The sequence below is a fragment of the Acinonyx jubatus genome, chromosome B4 (genome assembly GCF_027475565.1).
Source record: "Acinonyx jubatus isolate Ajub_Pintada_27869175 chromosome B4, VMU_Ajub_asm_v1.0, whole genome shotgun sequence".
Classification (NCBI taxonomy): Eukaryota; Metazoa; Chordata; class Mammalia; order Carnivora; family Felidae; genus Acinonyx; species Acinonyx jubatus.
The window spans coordinates 108,188,152-108,208,545 of NC_069387.1; the positions used below are offsets into that span (position 1 = coordinate 108,188,152).

The 20,394-nt window shown below is 34.5% G+C and overlaps 1 protein-coding gene across 7 annotated transcripts in view; it reads right to left on the reverse strand.

The window, feature by feature from the left end:
• CEP290 (centrosomal protein 290) overlaps positions 1-20,394 on the reverse strand; it is a 92,036-nt gene that overhangs the window by 21,458 nt on the left and 50,184 nt on the right. For all 7 annotated transcript variants that reach the window (XR_008300380.1, XR_008300379.1, XM_053226570.1 and 4 more), the window contains 14 exons: positions 19,722-19,833; positions 18,639-19,094; positions 17,703-17,867; positions 16,280-16,387; positions 15,697-15,831; positions 14,018-14,284; positions 13,269-13,376; positions 12,027-12,226; positions 9,660-9,873; positions 8,371-8,508; positions 6,194-6,415; positions 5,745-5,867; positions 2,009-2,154; positions 1,489-1,644 (listed from right to left, as the gene is read on the reverse strand). Coding sequence is in view for 5 of the 7 variants with exons in the window: in XM_053226570.1 (XP_053082545.1) it covers positions 1,489-1,644; positions 2,009-2,154; positions 5,745-5,867; positions 6,194-6,415; positions 8,371-8,508; positions 9,660-9,873; positions 12,027-12,226; positions 13,269-13,376; positions 14,018-14,284; positions 15,697-15,831; positions 16,280-16,387; positions 17,703-17,867; positions 18,639-19,094; positions 19,722-19,833 (2,550 nt within the window). In the remaining 2 variants the exon portion in view is untranslated. The remainder of the gene's footprint in view (positions 1-1,488; positions 1,645-2,008; positions 2,155-5,744; positions 5,868-6,193; positions 6,416-8,370; positions 8,509-9,659; positions 9,874-12,026; positions 12,227-13,268; positions 13,377-14,017; positions 14,285-15,696; positions 15,832-16,279; positions 16,388-17,702; positions 17,868-18,638; positions 19,095-19,721; positions 19,834-20,394) is intronic.

Below are 20,394 nucleotides of genomic sequence, written 5' to 3' on the forward strand. Positions count from 1 at the left end.
AACATGGAAACCAATGTGACAAATTTCATATTAAAAAAAAAATTAAGAACAGTAAGTGTCCCCATGTCCAAATATAACAGGCAGGTACCACACTTAGAAAATAATCATTAATATGATTCTGGGATGCTTGTAAGTACTTAGAAGGAGAAGTAACAAATTTTGTAAAACTAATCTAAGTTCATCTAAGAAGAAATGAATAAAGCAGAAAATTACAGTTTTGGGTGTTCAGACATGATTTTATCAGAAGACATAGCTTGGAAAGAGATGATGAAACCAATTTCAAAAGCTTTGCTAAAGAAATGACAATGGGGGCAGGGAGGGGGTCTGGTTCTAGGTAGAGTGGAGTAAACACACCCAATCTTGTCTCTCCTAAATGCATGGAACAGCTATTTGAGAACTCTGAAAAGTAAATATTTTACAGAGTGGGACACTATACCAGAATCTGAAGGCGCAGCAAACGGCAGCAATTTACCTTTCCATTGCTTCTAGTGTGTCTTGGGCTGAATACAACACTGCTTGAAACCTGAAGGTGAGTGTTAGCACTGAGGGAGAAAGCTTCAGGGAAGCCTTAGAGTTCTAGCTCCAGCAAGGAGAGAGGGCACTTACGATACTCTCCAAGAAAAAATCCCATCCCCCCCCCCCAATATTTTTTTGTTCTCTCCGTTCTCTCATACTCCAACCCTCAAGCAATCCCATGCTACTGGTGGCATAGGCTGCATGGGAACCCACAGGAGTCAAAATATTTAGGAAATTGGTAGAGTTGTGATTACTAAAGGGGTAGACGGGAAGTAGCCCCCTCCCTCCCCATTCCCCTTTCTGCCCTCCTATTGCTTGGCTCCAGACATACACAAAATTGCTAAAGTAAACAGTAGAACAGGGTAACCAGAGCCCCAGATTTCATCTGAAATACAAACAGGGGGAGCCCTGGGGAAACAGAAAGTGTCAGGGACATGGCAGAAAGGGAGGAACTCAAGGAAGGGATCCTATAATGTCGCTCATGAACTTCTGGCCTCAACGTTGAGCTGTGTGTGCATGAATCTGATCTTACAGTAGCCAAGACTCACAGAACCAACTAATGGATGGAAGGCAGCCCGTATACCAGACTTCCAACAGGGAGGTGCACAGGCAGGACGGAACCAAAGAGACTATAAAGGCTTTGAAAACAAAACTGATATTAGAACCACAGCCCATAGAAAGCAGGTGGGAACTCGGGGCCTGAACCTATCCAAGAATGCCTGCCTGTGAAAACAAAAATACTATATTTTCCATAGAATTTAACCAAGATCCAAAGTTTCACAACATGATATTCAGAAGTTCAAGAATACAATCCAAATTATGTGGCATACAAAGAACCTATCTTAATTCCCACGGGAAAAGAGAACAGAACCCAAGCCTAAATAAAATAATACACATTCATTACATCAGTTTTTATGGGTCAGCCAGTATTTCTTCATTGTAATAGGTCCCACATTTCACATAACAGCTTACCTCATATATGATATGTCATTTTCTAAGTCAAGATTTCTCTTTTTCAATTCTTCCAACTCTTTTTCTGACTCCAAAGCTCGCACTCCCATAACCTGATCAACAGTAATGCCAGTTGTTTTTAGTTTCCTCTGCAAAGTAAGTTTCTCTTTGTCAGCCCTGTGGGATTCAATATAGCACCATGAAAATATAAAATTCACTGTTTTACTTGTTCAATTTATTAAACTGAAGCTTACTACTAATTAAACAACATCATAAAAAAAACCCCAAAACTAGATCTTTCTGTATTTGCTATGAGCTAACATTTCAAAATTGTAGGAAACTCCGTTTACAAATTGTTAAAATAATTTTAAACATGTTTTAAAGAAAATAAAATGAATCACAGATAATAAATCATAATTAAAACTATGAAATTTCTCAAATATAACATCAAATATGTACTATCAAATACAATAAAACTATGTAACTTCCAGATCAATTAAAGACTTCACAAATAATTAACTAGGGTTAAATTTAAACTCACTTGGCAAAAAGATCCTTCAAAGTATTCAACTGCTTTGTTAGAATATACACTTCCCCCTCTTTCTCTTTTAACTTGTTTCTAATTCCTTCTATTTTGGTTTGCCATTTTTTACCTTCTTCCCACCTAATTAATTCTTCTTTGGCACTCTGTAAACAATAACGGGGGAGAAAATTACCAATATTTTAATTTCAAGATTTATTAATTACAATTTACTGGAACAATGGTAAACCAATACTTCCTAGGGAATATGTGAATACATTCATTTTGCTATATAATGTCTAGAATCTTTAGACATGCCAAGCTACTAACAAAAATGCCCTTCAGTTTAAAGGTTCTGTATTCTATTATTGACGGGTAAAATTCTAGGGAACAGTTTGGACTAATGTCAACAGACTTAAAAGTCTTTAAGTAAAGATTCTAATAAAGATGATCATGACCAACGTAAGCTTCTAACAAAAATATGTATGTACAAATGACCAACCCAATTTTGACCAAAATAGCAATCTCCTAGTATCACAGCCTCTTCAAATCTTATCCAACAGATGGTTATATACTGCTAATCATCTGCCATACCACTCTCGGCATTAAGTGTAGAAGCACTCTCTGATCAGAGAAAAATCAGAGAAAAAGCATTATAGTCTAATTTATGTTGGTTGGGTAGATCAGGGAAGGGGAGCAAAATACAGAAAAAAAGCAAGAAAAAAAATATTTTGTAGCATGTTAGCTGCTGGTAAGTGCTGAGCATGGAAGAGAAATAGCTAATGGCATTAGTAATGCCACTGAATACATTTCCATCAGTTTGCACTTGTAGCTCTGAATTCACCTTAATGCTATAAGTCTATTTCATTATGTTTTCTAGTGTAATATGCCAGAGCATCTTCATGTTGAAACATGACAGATGTAGAAACATATTATTTTTGTGAATTATTTTGTTTCTCCTGTATATTTCAACTAGGGCATTTATAATAATATTTAAAAAAAATTTTTTCGTATGTTTATTTATTTTTGAAAGACAGAGAGAGACAGAGCACAAGCAGGGGTGGGGCAGAGAGAGAGGGGTACACAGACTCTGAAGCAGCTCCAAGCTCCGAGCTGTCAGCACAGAGCCCGACACAGGGCTCGAACTCACGAACCGTGAGATCATGACCTGAGCCGAAGTCAGACGCTTACCCGACTGAGCCACCCAGGAGCCCCTATAATGATATTTTTGAAATTACACATGTAGGTAATTTGTATTAACCATAAATTTCATGTGGATATTATAAAACACTGTTTATTACAAAAGGCAATGTCAGGGCTGAAAAAGTTAAAAGCCATAGTTTAAAGTCAAATGCCCATCTAAGATACGTTGCCCTATCAAAACTATCTTCTTTGATACTGGCCAATTTTTTGCCTTATTTATTTAATTCAGTTAGCAACTATCCTTTAAAAAAACATAAAAACTTTGGTAAATGTTTAATAATTATTAACTTTTTTTCTGAAATATATACAAGAAATTTTGTGTACTTCCAGGAATGTAAATATTAGCTTGGGCATAATGGTATAGAAGTAAATAACTCTGCAGCATGGAATTGAGCATTTACCCTCTGATACCAACCTCTGAAGTAAGAGTGAGGGAAACAAGGCTGGAATTATTTAAAAATGAACCACAAGAAAAAAATAACAAAGGCAAACATCACCACAGATCTGTTCTTGACTGGGGGAGAAGAGAAGATGCAGGGAGAAGTTCTTTTTTCATGGTTTGTGTACCAAGAGCCACTTAGGATGGATTTCAGAATAATGTGACTGCATTTAAAATTTTTCATTCATTTAACAAATACTGAGCATCTAATACATGCTAGGGACTAGGGTCTGTTGTAGGTGGTGGGGATACAACAATAAACAGGTAGAATTCCTGCCATTAAAGCTTATAGTCCAAAAGATAAACACATAGAAAGGTAAATCTCTAGTATGTCAGATAATAATAAATGCTATGGAGAAAAGTATAACAGCATAAAAAACACAGGAATGTAAGGCATGGGGGTGGGTTGACAGAAAAATGTATAGAAATTTCAGCATGAAATCATTGAATATAAAAACATCCATAAATTAGAAACGCCCAACACTGTGGAATTTGAAATAATACTCTTGCTAGATTCCTGGATAGAAAATTTAATATTAGTGTTGCTCTATGTGTTGTCCTCTTTTTCTAATTAGTAATAATATAATATCATACAGTGGTATGGACTTGATGGCTTACAAAAGACTTGCACATATTGTCTCATTTGACTGCCAAAATAATCTTGGGAAATTGGCAATGCAAATAGTATCATTTCTATTTTAAGGAGAAATAAACTGAAACAGAGATTAGGAGTCCAGCCAAAGTCACAAGGCTTTCTGACAGGAATCAGGTTAGGAACTGTTATCTGAGGATTAGACCTTCGTCCAAGTGGGGAGGCAGCAAAGAAAGCAAACTGTAAGAATAAGGACATTTTTATCTTGCAGTTTTTATCAGAAAAGCTTCAGACAGCAAGTATTGTGGTTCAATGTATATAAATGAAAATATTTTAATAAAAATTATACTAACACTGGTGAATTTTCATAGGACAAAAATTTTTTGGAATATACTCTATTAAGACATTTTAATCCCATTACTATTTTCTATTCAGTGGCATTAAAATTCCTTAATTTTCTTTTTTATGTCCATGTTATTGAAATTATTTTATAGATATTGAATATTTTCTGCACAAATTTTACAATAAAAATTTTTGCTAACCTTAGCTTCTCTGTTGTGATTTTCTGCAGGGGCAAACATTACTACTAACACCAATATTTCTCAGGTCTCTATTGATATTTTCAGTGCTACTGATATAAGTCTTCATTTTATTATTTGTAACAAATTTAATTATATGCACTTTAGCCAATTGAAGGGATTTGGAGGATTGATAATTTCTATCAGTAATATTTATTACAAAATAGTTGACTAGTTAACCTGTTAGAAAATTTTAAGCAACTTTTCTCACATTACAGAATCAATTTATGAGTGGTTTCGTTATTGATTACTACCAATACTGAATTCCAAATCACTTTGTTTACCCTGAACTAACAGTCCATTCTACTGGATGATAAAAAGGACACATTTGGGTCAAGGTAGTAGACTAAAAACGCCCAACTTTCTTTCCCAAAGGTCAAAAGCACCTACCTGCATAAACAACTATATTGGGGAAAAGCTGGATATGTAAGGTGTGAGGGGATTTTAGAGGTACTTTGTCAGGAAGAGGACATGATGATGTTGTAGTCACTTCTGAGCAGGAATTACATTATAGGGGCACCAGCATGGCTCAGTTGGTTAGTGTCTGAATCTTGATTTTGGTTCAGGTCATGATCTAGGGTCACTAAATTTCTAAAGGACAGAAACTCATCTTAGACTTCTCTATATTATTTATATTACGTGTTAGGTCCTCAAATTAATACAGTATTTTTTTGAGAGAAAGCGTGCGCACGCACAAGCTGGGGAGAGGGTCAGGCAGAGGGAGGGAGAGACAGAATCTGAAGCAGGCTCCATGCGCATGGAGCCGAATTTGGGCTCAATCCCACAACCCTGGGATCATGACCTGAGCCAAAATCAAGAGTTAGACTCTCAACCAAATGAGCAGCCCAGGAGCCTCTAGTGTATATTACCTATTCATCAATTACATAATTTAAGTGAGGCTATCATTACGTTAAACATATTATATCAGTATGTTTCTTCACATACCTTTTCTTTCATAGGCTTTATTTCTGCCTCATCCACCTTTCTTTCCAGTTGGCTTTCTAGCTTTTTAATTTTCTTTTGGAGTTCTTCAATTAAACTTTGTTTATTATCTAACAGAGATTTTCCCTAAAATATAAGATGTATTTTTACATTTTAGAAGTAAAAAAGTATCAAACAAAATACACAATAAATAGTCCAATTATAGAAACTTTTGAGGCTATAGCTAACCACATTTTCTAAATGCACTACTGACGCACTATGGATGCTTCTGCATTTTAAAGATAGGCTACTCTAAAACAACAAATACAACAGAGGTCACTGAAGGAATTAGCCACATTAATCAAAGTGATCTGAAAGTTGTTTCAGCAAATAGGTGAAATTAAAAAGTGGGAATAAACTACTACCTACATATTTTAAATAAAAGACATTATCACAATTAAACATAAAATTACCTGTAATCCACTGGTCAGTCTTTTAATTTGCCTTTTCAGTTCATCATTCTCTTGATCAATTCCATCTTTCTCTCTAAGCATTTTATTATAAGCTTTTTGTTTTTTTTGCAGTTCATTGGTTAAGTCATTCAAATTATCAGTCAATGAGTTTTCTCTGTTTTTACTTGTTTTAAGAGCTTCTTTCAATTTTAAAAGATTTTCACTTAAGTCTTCAATTTGTGACTAAAACAAAGAGAGGTTTAATTCATGAATCTTCATCAAGTATCAACAATAAAATATAATACATCTATTACTTATTAAAAAGAAAGTGGATCTAAATTTTTATTGAAACAAATTATTCTTAATAACACTTATTAAAAAAGGTTTAGTTAATGCTTATAAAATTAAAACTTACTAAAAGTAAAGTTTCAATCTGAATTTTTAAGGTCGCAGGGAAAAAAACCCCACTAACTACATATATTTTTTTATCTTCATGTTTGAGAAAAACAAAACATGAAGAAACAGTCTAAGGCAATTCAGCTTCAGCAAACACCCAGAAACAAAATTTTATCAAATAAGCAAAGGTTTTATTACAGTGGAACTGATTTAAAGGAACAAGGACATATGAATGTACATGGCATTTAAAATGCCAGTATAAAACAAAATCTCTAACTTGTAGTACTAACCCACTTTGTAAAGACAGGACATAAAAGGGTAACTTGCAGTGCTTGACAGTATGTTGAAGCCACCCACTACATAGGAGTCCCCAGCTGTCCCATACAGTAACAGCGATAAAAATACTGGTACTTAGTAGGTTTTGTTGGATAAACTACTACAGGTCAAAATTATTACCAATAACACTAACAAGAAATTTAGCACTATTATAATACAGTTAGAAGAGACATACACTGTCCAGGAGAAGTCAGAAAAGGCTTCAAGAAAAAGGACTTTAAGACTGTTAAGCATTCAGAGAAGATGACATTTCAGGCAAAGAGGTATTGAGGAAGAAATCAACAAAGGGGTATTCCTGTTTATATATTTATTTACTTAATGGGTTTTTACTGTCAACTATACTGATAATCTTGATAGGTACAATGAGAGATTCAAAAAAGCTACAGAAGGATGCCTGGCTGGCTCAGTCAGAAGAGCATGTGACTCTTGATGGTGATCTTGGTCCTGAGGTTTTTTAAAAAAATTTTTACTGTTTACTTATTTTTGAGAGAGAGCGAATGCAAGCAGGGGAGGGCAGAGAGGGAGGGAGACACAGAATCTGAAGTAGGCTCCAGGCTCTGAGATGTTGCACCAAGCCTGACCGGGGGCCTGAACTCATGAACTGTGAGATCGTGACCTGAGCCGAAGTCAGACACTTAACTGACTGAGCCACCCAGGTGCCCCTCAGTGTTGTGAGTTTGAGCCCCATGATAGGTAGAGAGATTACTAAAGAAATAAACTTAAAAACAAAACAAAACAAAACAAAAACACCTAAGTAAAATCCAGTCCCTACACAATTTAATGGTGGTGAAGAGCACACACAAGTCCAGAGTAAATCAAAATTACAAAATAAAACACAATTTTTATATTTTTCACTTTATGCAGAATATACTCTATGAAACTTTATGTAAAGAAATTTAAAAACCATTATGAAATACATGTGTTTTGTAAAAATTATCTTAAATCACCAAATCTAAGGCTCTATCGTGTTTGAAAACAATAAAATACATAGCCAAAAAAATACATATTTAACTTCAAAAAAGCCTTCAGAGTTACACAGCTCTATGGATTAAATGTCAAGGACTATATAATCTCCATAAACTATTTCAGGGAGAAAAAAAGGAAAGCTAATTAACTCATATTATGAACTAGTAAAAATTAAGAAAATTTGATGAAGCAAAAGAAATAAAACAAGGAAATCTACATACATATCTCATCAACACAGAAACAAAAATTCTAAGTAAAATCTTCATTAATTCTATTAGGAAGAAGTAGCTAATAATGGTCTATTTTTGCTAATTTCCAAGATGACCATCAGTGTGAGAACAATGAAGATTCTTATTACTCAAAAATGTGTGTTTATCTATCTATCAGTAATTCACTAGAATAAATTCTCTATTATCAAAATTGCTATATATCAAAGTAGATCCTCTTCTAATAGTAATTATAAGGAATTTTGTTATATTAATGAATGTGTTGACATTCACCTTTAGCTCTTTAGTATGTCGATCAACCATTTGTTGAACATTGAGGTTTGCCTCTTTCTGAGAAGTTGCAGAAATAATACGTTCTTCAGCTGCTGCTGTCATTTCTGTCCGGAGTTCCAAAAGTGCTCGACTAAGTGCCTGAATATTATAACATACACACTTTTTTAGAATTAATATTTTATATAAACAATGCATAATACAAAAAAATTAACATGCATCACTTTTAACTATTTTCATAAAATGCCATGTCTTTATGCAAACATAATTCACAAAGAGTCCAACTTTTTCAAATGAAATTTCTATAATAATTGCACTCAATTCTTTTCAAACTGCGTGTGAGTTCAAAATCTTGACACTAATTTTGAGAACCAATATTAAATCAAGCCATTTGTGCTATAAAAGCCGTATGTTTTGTTTTCAATATCCAAGTTTGGTTATTTATTTATTTATTTTTTAGTGTTTGTTTATTTTTGAGAGCGAGAGAGACAGAGCAGGAGTTGGGGAAAGGCAGAAAAAGAGGGAGACACAGATTCTGAAGCAAGCTCCAGGCTCTGAGCTATTAGCACAAAGCCCAACATGGGGCTTGAACCCACGAACCATGAGATCATGACCTGAGCTGAAGTTGGATGTTTAACTGACTGAGCCACCCAGGTGCCCCCCTTCAATATCCAAGTTTAGATATTTATCTGAATTACTTAGTACAAGTGAAATTAACGGAATTTATATAGACAAGTAAAATGATAGGATTAGAAGAGACTTGAAATTTGCCAATAAATTTCACAAGCTAGCACAGAAATACGGTGGTACCTTCTAAAACAATTGAGTATCTCAAACCTGAGATAGATTTTAAAAATACCTCAGACAATCCGCTGACCAACTGCTTCTCAAAAATCTATTTCTGTGACTTCCTTCTTTAAACTTTCCTCCTCACTGTCATTATCTCCCTCATACTCCCCAAAATTGTTCAATCACTCAAAATATTATTCAAAATAGCCTCAGTAGCATAAAATCCCAGTTAGAAAAGGAGAGAAAATAATGGGATTAAGATTTCCCCTTATTTCCTACAGATAACCCACAAATCAAACTGATGACAACATTAAAAGAAACTGGGCTATATCTGTACTTTAAAACCCCACCAAAAGGCGAATATCCTACTTAATAGCATAAGACAAAGCTCATATTTTTTAGTACAACAGATTTATATATATAATCTTTTACAAGTCTTCTCTAAAAGCAATCTATTACCACATATATTTCCTAAATATTGACAATACTCTGTTGTTACTTACTTTTTGTTGTTTCTCTTTCAAGGCTAACTGGCTCTTTAGCCGTTCTACTAGATTTCTCATTGTAGTTGTTGGAGCTCTTGAATTTGCTTCTTTTTGAGCCTGAAGTTCAGATTTTAAACTCTGTGACTCTTTTTGTGACTGGGCCAGAAGACACCTTAAATCCTCTACTTCTGCTTTCACTTTTTTCACTTCATATGCATGGTTTTCTTGGAGCCTAATATAAGCAAACATATGTATTTAATGGAGAGGTTGCTGCAATTAACACTTTGATTGATAGGAATTTTGTAAAGAGCAAATATTGGGTCCTAAGTATCCCTACAACCTAAGTCTTAATTCAAATCAAAACAAGAACAATTCTTTGTTCCACTTAACCCTTAAACTTAACATAAAATAGACTTTTCCTTGTAGTTATTTACTATTTTTGGCAACAACTGCATCAAGTAATTTTGTACCTCTAGACAATATAAGGAACAAAATAGCACTTTAAATACTATGTCTCCTGCAAGATGTAACAAAAACTGAAGTTACTACAAATAATCATCAAATTATGAAAATATGAGGTCTTACTAAAGTAAACACACAGGTCTATAATTTCTTAAGACACATTAAAATACACATATCCATGTGCACACAGAATAAAAGTACAGTTTTAGTCTAAAATGACAATGGTAAGGTACAAAACAACCACTCAAGGATTTCATGTGGCAAAAATTTATATATATACAAGGTATTTCAAAAGATGATTATTTTCTACACTCAGGAATTAGATTCAAAAGCACAAGCAACTTTATACTCCAAAACATGACAGAAACTTACCAAAAATAACATCTCATGTAGAAAATTTAATGCAATGGGGGAAATGAGATTGAAAAGATACCAAATACTATTGCTGGTTCTCTTTTTCTTTCAGAGAATAATTTCTTAAAAGTGGTAGCTTCTTAATAAAGCAAAAGTAGTGTTAATATTGTCAGAGACATCTTGGATAAGTAGGTTAAGAATATAAAATTGTAAGACTTTCAGAGCTGGAATGGAATTATAAAGTCAAGTAGTTCAACTTTCTCATTTTTTCAGATGAGAAATTGAGGTCCACAGAGACAGCTGTTAGGTAGAGGCTAGACAAGAGCAGTGGAAGGAACACCCTGAGGCAGAGTCCCAAGTCCTTGAAAGGGAATGACAGAGGCCTGAAGTGGAGGCAAGGACCACAAGAAAAAAAAAAAAAAGCACACATTATAAGCCAGAGTTCAACATGTGGGCTTTGTGGCTTCAAGACCCTGGGCCTGACAGATCAAGAGCCACAGGTGCAGAGAACATGCACTCTCCTATTCCACCTCTGCCCCAGGGTAACCCTTAGACTCACTATAATGCATAGACACCCCTACCTGCCTCTACTCTTCCTCGACCCACCTGCCACATGAAGGTTCTGGTGCAAACATTACAGGGTCAGACTCCCCCTCCCAAACTGTGGGAGGAGTTTCCCAAATGATGGGGCTTCTCCCAGCCCAGAGAAACCCAATACTATCTAATTCCAAAACAACCTAGGGGCTTATTCCACCTCAGGGAACCTACCCACTCTCCTTTCCCACCTTGGAGTGTACTTTTGCTTTAATAAACTGCTTTGTGCTTGCTACTTTCCTTCTGGATGTTTTTATTCTGAGCACTGATCCCCATGTAAATCTTCTCACGGGCAATCCAAGGACCTAGGCTGCCATTCGCACAATGCAGACACTCTCTCATTCCTAACATTCTACAATGATTACAAAATACACTATAAATCTATTTTAGATCTAAAATCTATATTCTGATAAACTGGTTGAACAATGTTTAAAATCTCTAATAGAGCAAATGAATGCTATCACTATGATTAATTAAAAAAAATAATTTTTCATTCAACAAATATTGAACCTCTGTTATGTGCTAGAAACTGTTACAGGTGTGTAAACAAAAGTTTCATATTTATATGTTACTTTACAATTTTCAAACTACTTCCACACAGTATCATTTGACCTTCATATAGAAGGAGAAAAGGACATTTCTATTTTATAGATGATTAAATGGATGCTTTAATTAAAGAAGTTAAAAATGAGAGTATAGAACAAGAATCATGAGTTGGCTCTTGGGCCAGATTAACTAGATTCAAATCGTGGCTTTTCTGTCTCATCCTAAGGCATGTTACTCAGCATTCCTGTGGCCTTGTTCCCTATATGAAAAATGGAGAGAATATCTATGTCATAATAGTCCTGAGGATAAAATGAGATGAGATAATACACATAAAGGTTTTAGACCATGCATGACACAGCAAATGCTTACATTTATCCTTCTATCATTATTACCATTTGCCTGTTTTTATAATACATTCCTAAAACTTACCGCAATTTGGTATTTTCAAATTCTTTGATTTTTAATTCAGTGATTTCTTTTTGTCTCTCTAAATCTTGAGATACTTCTTTTAGTTTGGCTAAAAGTGAGGAGAGAGAATCATCTTGTTCTGCTACTGTCTGTTCCATCTCAGCCAGACGAATAAAATGCTTGTTGGTAGGAACTGGAGTAGGGGACTGTTTTATTAAATCCTAGGAAATATGAATAAATTAGCCATGAGCATGTACAACCCAATGCCATACCTATTCCATAATTTTAATTTGGTTCCTCAAATGATCAAAATATGATTTCTAATTTAAATTTAATGATTTACTAGCCTATGAAGACAAGAAATACAGATCTTATTCTTTGTGGTCCCAATATTGAGCAAAGCATCCACATGTAGTGGATGATCAATAAATGTTGATTGAATTCATTAGCTAAGGCTTAAGAAAGCTAAGATATGTTCAGCTCAGGTCGTGACTTCACACGTGTGAGTTTGAGCCCCGCATCAGACACACACTGACAGTGCAGAGCCTGCCTGGGATTTGCTGTCTCTGCCTCTTCACCCCTCCCCTACTCATGTTTGTTCTCTCTCTCTCTCTCTCTCTCTCTCTCAAAATAAGTAAACTTAAAAAAAAAAAAAAAAGAATGGTAAGATTTCCATGTTAGGAGATGAAAGTTAGGTCAGTTCACATATATAGAAGACAAAGATCAAAGGAAGCAAGTATTAATTGAATTCAGAACATGAAAAGCAGTTAGATATTGGTAAACTTACGGTGAACAGAACTTGAAAAGAAAGACTGAAGTCAGATCATGCAAGGCTTTGAGTACATGGCTAATAAATATAAACATGATTTTGTAGGCAGTGGTGAGCTACTAAAGACGTGGATGTAGGGAGAAAAATGATCAGAGCTGTGATTATTCCAACACAGGTAGGATGGCTTCTACTCAAAAAAAAAAAAAAAATCATGAGAGCTAAATTTTCAATTATATGGTCTCAAAAATCAACAAAGAATAGAACAGGGGTGCCTGGGTGGCTCAGTCTGTTAAGCATCTGACTCTTGATTTCAGCTCCAGTCATGATCTCATGGTTCGTGGGATCAACCCTACATCAGGCTCTGTGCTGACAGTGTGAAGCCTACTTGGGATTCTCTCTCTCCCTCTCTGCCCCTTCGCCTCCACCAAAATAAGTAAAAATTAAAAAAAAGAAAAAAAAAAAAAAAGGATAGAACAAAGTTCCCAGAATCTTACCCAAGCTGTTTGTTTGAATTTATTGAGTGAACTATCAGCCTGTAGTTCTAATTTACGATGAAGAATATGAAGGTCTTCTTCATGTTTCTTAACAATTTCTCTTTGCTCCTGTTTATAGCAAATCAAAATTGTGTCATAAACTATTAAATAAATTCACATTCTAAAGATCTTAAATATCTTATTACCTTTAATCTTCCAAAATCCCTATGAGATAGGGAAGGAACATTACCTGTATGGCGTACATATAAATATATTTACACCAGTATTTATTCCCCTGGTACATATTCATATTGGCAAATCCAGCCTTAAATCATAATTTATTCTTAATATTAGAATAATATGTATCCATCATCTTTTAACTTGTTTCTAGAGAATTTTTTAAATGTTATAGATTTTTCTATCAACATTCTAGCAAATCAGATTTCCACTGACTGCTAACTAGTGTGATAGATTTCATTCTAACTTATTGCCTCAATCTTTACCTATAAACTCCATTGATATTTTTCAAAATCGTAACGGTTTCACCATGACAGCTAGTCCTGGTTTAGTCAGTCATAAGAGAAAAATACACATTTACAAACTGCCAGGTTTACTGACAGAGCTTTAATCCAATCATGTGAAAGTAAAAATTCCTAAATAGAATCACTTGAAAACAAGAAACAAACTACCACTTCAGGGAAGAACAGTATTTGGTATTTGACTAAAAAAACATAATAAAGAAAAGAGCAAAGCATAATGTAATAACATACCTCTCTTGCTTTTTCCAGAAGATGTTGGTACTTCTTTAACACTTCTTCCTTTTGGTTTAACCTTGCCTGCATATTTGCAATGGTCTGCTGAGCAATTTTCAGCGTGTGATGTGATTTTGGTTCTACCTCTTTTCTGCCTAGTTCGGCTATAAGCTTTTCACGTTCTGCAGTGGCAGGCAATCGAAGCCTTAGTTCAGTGATGACTTTGTCCCTTGACAGAATATTTTGCTCTGCTAACCGTAAAGCAGATTCTTTTTCTTTTAGCTTCTGCAATGATCAAATCATAATAAAATTATTAAAGTATACATTTTCATTTTAGAATGCTTCATCTGAATTTTGGTCAGATTAATTATAAGCAAAAAAAAAGGAGTTTCACTTTATTTTTCACATCATACTTATATTAGTGATATACTGATATTAATAAGGTTATATTTCTTATATTTCCATGTGGCAGCACACTTGTCTGCATGCACATTTATTTATAAGATTATAATGTGTTATAAACTTCACTGTTCACTTTATTTAGCTCTTGTAATTTTAGAACTAGAAATGTGTGTGGTGGTAGTAGATTTAGAAAGGAAATGTAATAAATCATTTCTTTTAGTTTGGCCCAATAACTATCAGAGCCCCAGAAAAGTAAGCCATAAAAGTCAGCTGAGTATAAAAAAATTCAAACTTTAGTGGCCTAGGTCAATGAATCACCATTATAAAGTCTGTACCTTATTAAAATAGGAAAAATGTTTACTCTTCTGTAGGATTAAGGCAGATATTTTAAATCAAATAACTCAGTGGCAATTCGCATAAGTGACAAATCCTACAATTACTGAAAAAAACTAAGTTTCAACTGATTAAAAATGTACTATTTACATTTTTTTTTTACTATTTACAAAATTTTTAAATGTATTTACCATTACTATGTTTAGATGCAAACCAAAATGAAAATCATCTTCAGTTTATATTTTCTGTATGATGTAATAAAGAGATTTGATCACATACTAATCAAATTTAAGACCCAGATTAAAGAAATAATTTCTGGGGCGCCTGGGTGGCACAGTCGGTTAAGCGTCCGACTTCAGCCAGGTCACGATCTCGCGGTCCGTGAGTTCGAGCCCCGCGTTGGGCTTTGGGCTGATGGCTCAGAGCCTGGAGCCTGTTTCCGATTCTGTGTCTCCCTCTCTCTCTGCCCCTCCCCCGTTCATGCTCTGTCTCTCTCTGTCCCAAAAATAAGTAAACGTTGAAAAAAAAAAAAAAAAGAAATAATTTCTAGCTCTCTTGCAAACCTTTTAACCACCCATAAAAGGAATGAACTGAAACTGATTCAGAGCATACAGCATGCACTTCAAAATAAAACATAAAAATAAACAAGTATGAAAACAATTCTTGATCATATAGAGAAAAGGTAATATATTGCTCATAAAACTACACGATGCTTTTTGTTTCCTTTCATGTTTACTACTACTCATCAGTGAGTGACAAGTAGTGATGAAATGATTCACATTAACCCTATCTGGTGTTCCTTAAAATAATGCTCTTTATTAAGAACATTATACTAGAGTAGAAAAGAAGATTAGAATCAGCAACAGATTCATGATTCTATGCTTCAGCCCTGTTAAAAAATATTTAGAAAATTCTAGAAACATATCCAATACACTAATAAAAATGCAAATTCTTCTTATTACCTCTTCTAGTGATTTACAAGTTGCCCGTGTTTCTAGGATTATTCGAACATTTTCCTTAATTTTTCTTAGAGCAATCTCAAGTTGATTTGGAAGGGGCAAACTAGGGTCTGGCAATGATCCTGTCGCCTCTTCAAACTATTAAGAAATAGCATTTTTGAGAAAAAGCAGTTACATCACTAAGAATAATACTGTTACAACTATAGGACAAAACATGGTTAAACCTCACTTATATTTGAAATAAAAGAAGGCAATATCAATAAAATTTGATTGGACTTTAAAACCACTTCTGGGGGCGCCTGGGTGGCGCAGTCGGTTAAGCGTCCGACTTCAGCCAGGTCACGATCTCGCGGTCCGTGAGTTCAAGCCCCGCGTCAGGCTCTGGGCTGATGGCTCGGAGCCTGGAGCCTGTTTCCGATTCTGTGTCTCCCTCTCTATCTGCCCCTCCCCCGTTCATGCTCTGTCTCTCTCTGTCCCAAAAATAAATTAAAAAACGTTGAAAAATAAATAAATAAATAAAACCACTTCTGTGAGTTAACACTATAGGCCATGCTATAGAGTAGCAAACAGAGTTAATCATTCATACCTTTTGTGCTGCTTTTAGTATTTCATTTTGCTGATGGTCAAAAATGTCTAGTTGACGTTCTAGCTCAACTTCTCTTTGATCCCAGGCCATCTGCCTTTCTTCATGAAACTATCAGACACACAGACATTCACCAAGCATATGACAAAAAAGTTTACATACATGTTCTTATTTAATCCTTACAACAACCCTTTGGGGTCACTGTATTCTCATTTTATGGAAAAAGGATGCAAACTCAGAGAGATAAGTAACTTGCCTTAGATCACAGAGATAGAAAATGTGGCGTCAGGATTTCAATCTCTCCATGCATGCATCCATCCATCACATTTAATGACATGAACTATGTGCTAAGCGCTATTCTAGGCAATAAATAAATATGCATGTAATATGTTAGAGGATGATGAGTGCTGGAGAAAAATGAACTTAGATAATCCCTAGTTAGGGAATCTTGATGGTAGAATTTACTGTTGTATACTGGGTGGCTAATGAAGGCCTCACTGATGAGGTAAGACATTGGAGCTAAGACCCAGAAGCAATGAAAGCATAAACAATACAAGGATCTGGGCTAAGAACACTTTAAGTGGAGGGAACAACAAATTTTGAGGCAAGCAAGCATAAGCTTAGGGAATTTTGTCTGCCTTTAAAGTATATGTGTTTTATTCTACACCAAGCTGCCTTCTCCTACTCCATCAATGAGAGCCAGTAGAGACTCGTAACTGTGAAGAGTCACATAACTAATGTCAAAATAAAAATTAATTATCAAATAAATTTATGTATTATTTCTTTTAAGTTTAAAACTACTATTACAACATAAGTAAATAAATACAAATTTTTGAATGCCTTAGAAAATAAGAAACAGGGGCACGTGGCTGGCTAAGTGGGTTAAGCATCCAACTCTTGATTTCCATTCAAGTCATGACCTCATGTGAGATCAAACTCTGCGCCAGGCTCTGCGCTGACAGCCCCCTGGAGTCTGCTTGGGATTCTCTCTCTCCCTCTCTCTGCCCCTCCCCCGCTCATGCTTGCTCACTTTCTCTCTCAAAATAAATAAATAAGTATTAACAAAAATAAGACAACGAATATGTTATAACAATAATAATGAGAGCTACAATCAATTAAGAGTATAATGCATGGGTGCCTGGGTGGTTCTGTCGGTTAAGCATCTGACCCTTGGTTTCGGCTCAGGTCATGATCTCAAGGTTCACAAAATGGAGTCCCATATCAGGCTCTGGGTTAATAGCCCGGAGTCTGCTTGGGATTCTCTCTCTCTCTCCCCTTCCCCAGCTCGCACACATGCATACCGCACACATTCTCTCTCATAATAAATAAACTTAAAAAAAAAAAAAAGAATAATGGAATCACTCATACAATATTCTTATGTTTAGTATCTTAGCAACAAGACCACAAAATAAATATAAAATGAAACCTTGTTTTGCTGCACAATTTCTTCCTCCAGACTGCTGATTGTATGCTCATATTCAGAAATTATATTATTCAAATATTTTATCTCTTCTTTATCCTTGACTAATTCTCTATTTAGTTTAAGCTCTTGAAGACGTAGTTCTTCTATTTTCATATGCCAACTGATTACCTAAACATTTATAAATTACATGTACAAATGTAAACACTGTCCATATAATTATTTCTCCACTGATCCTAATAATTTTCATTGAAATTAATACATATTCTTTGAGATAAAAATTATTCTTGGTTCAGCCACACAGCAAAGTTTATTTAGAATTTTCATAGACTTTTATAAAAATATGTGCCATCTTAACATAAAACATTCTTCAAATTATGTGCGAATGGATAATACTAACACTTTCATTTATTATTTTCATATATGTAATTGAAACATTGGTTTTACTTTCAAAAATGGAAATCCTAAATACTTCTAACCTAGAGATTAAAATTAAGTAGCAAGGTAATTACTTTTCATTTAATGCATACCAAATGAAGGTAAAAACAAAATTATATTAAAAAGTAAATGTGGGCCTACTACCTGTAAATAATTTTAAACAGATAATAATTATGAAGGGTAGAATTCAACTGATAACCACTATAATGTTTATGAATAACTAAAATTAGTATTTAGCTAATATATATAAACTTTTCTAGAATGTTTAAAGTTCTTTGATAGTATACAATCTAAGCATTTCTACCAAAATCAGTTTAGAAGAGTCTCATTTTATTTTTACAATTAGACATTCAAATAGCCAAGTCTTAACTTATAAAACCTAAATGAATAACGTAAGTGGAATTTTTGTCTTATACAAAACTTTTTTCAGATAGCTATTTATTAAAAACTTAAAACTACTTTGTAACTCTTTTGGAAATACTGAACCAAAAACCAATGTTTTACCTTTTGGGCTCCCCTGGCATCCTTTAAAGTGCTTATTAACTCTTCCAGCCCCTTTAACTTTAATTCCATTTCCATTGCTTTGTTCTCCATATTTCTATGCTCTTGTTGAGAAGTTTTCATTTCTTGCATTATCTTAAGTTTGTCGTTTTGTAATTGAATCATCGTTTTAGAGAACTTTTCCTGCTGTGCCAAGGGTAAAGCTCCACTAAACTGTCGTCGGAGAGACTGAATTGTTTGGCGCAGATGTTTTGCTCTGTTTCTCCCCTCCAGACGGGCATAATAGAGAGCCTGTTCCTTTTCATCAAGTTTCTGCTCTAAGCGCAAATTACAGGCCTCCATTTTCTGCAGTTTAGATGTAACTGATTCCAACTTACCAAGCGCAGTAGCCTCACTGATTTGAAGAGAGACGACATGTTGATGCAACTTGGCAATTAGTGCCTTTTCATCAGACTGTGCCTGATATAAAGAGCATATATTTAGAAGTTTCAAGTTTTTCTAATGACACTTTTCATGGATTTAAAACCACAACCTACTACATAAAATTTAAAAAAGTATGCTATATGAGATCCTATAAAAATCTAGCCTGGCTTTAATACAGATTACCAAAACCTTGTCAAAGAAAAAACCCCAGAATCAAACATACTTAAAATCTAAATCTAGTATCCAACTAAATAACAGTTGGCATATTACTGTTTTGTTTTTTTTTTTTTAAACTTCCATATGTAAATAACAATGCTGGGACAACACTAATGTTGACAATTTTTTTAATCTTAAAAAATTTATAATGGGAGAATATGTAAAAAGCTACATATTAATACAAGAGAAAATACAGTTCTGAAAGACTTTCTCCTCAAACCTTAACTTTAATTAGCGGCCAGCACAATGTACCTGTAGGTATGTAAATGTTTTCTGTATCATGAAAGATATTTCAAATTAAAGAGTTTTCTAATCAGGTTACAATGAACACGTACAGGAGCTTCCATTTGATACAGCCTCTAATTAAAACCATAAAATTATCCAATATCTAATGTGGATTTAGGAAAAAGAAAAAAATCCACTTACAAGAGCCAATACTGTACTTACCTGATAGTCTAACAGTTGCATTCTGACAGATTCTACTTCTTTTTCCCTGGACTGTTGTTGTGCATTCAAAATTTCAACTTGTCTTTTGGCAATATCAGAAATCTCTCTCAGTCTAGGAAATGAAAAAATACTTCAGGAACAATTAAGTCCATTTTCTTTTTTTTTTATTTAAAAAAAATTTTTTTTTTTTTTAACATTTATTTATTTTTGAGACAGAGAGAGACAGAGCATGAACAGGGGAGGGGCAGAGAGAGAGGGAGACACAGAATCGGAAGCAGGCTCCAGGTTCTGAGCCATCAGCCCAGAGCCTGACTAGGGGCTCGAACTCATGGACCGCGAGATCGTGACCTGAGCTAAAGTCGGACACTCAACCGACTGAGCCACCCAGGCGCCCCTTAAGTCCATTTTCTAAGTAAATACTAGTATTTCAGATTTCTAGATTCTTGGAAAAGCCACTAATTTCCAGCATCTCTTCTTGGTGTGACATACTAAAGCAAAATTTCCTAAACCATTTAATGAAATAATTCCATGAGAGTTCTGTCAAAAAAACTCCATTCCCAACATCCCTCCCCGTTGAAAATTTGTAATACATAGTATTGTGTGAAATGTTGAAAACCTCCAAAGTAAAAAATTATCTATCTATACAGCAATTTCCAAATGCATATGGCCATAG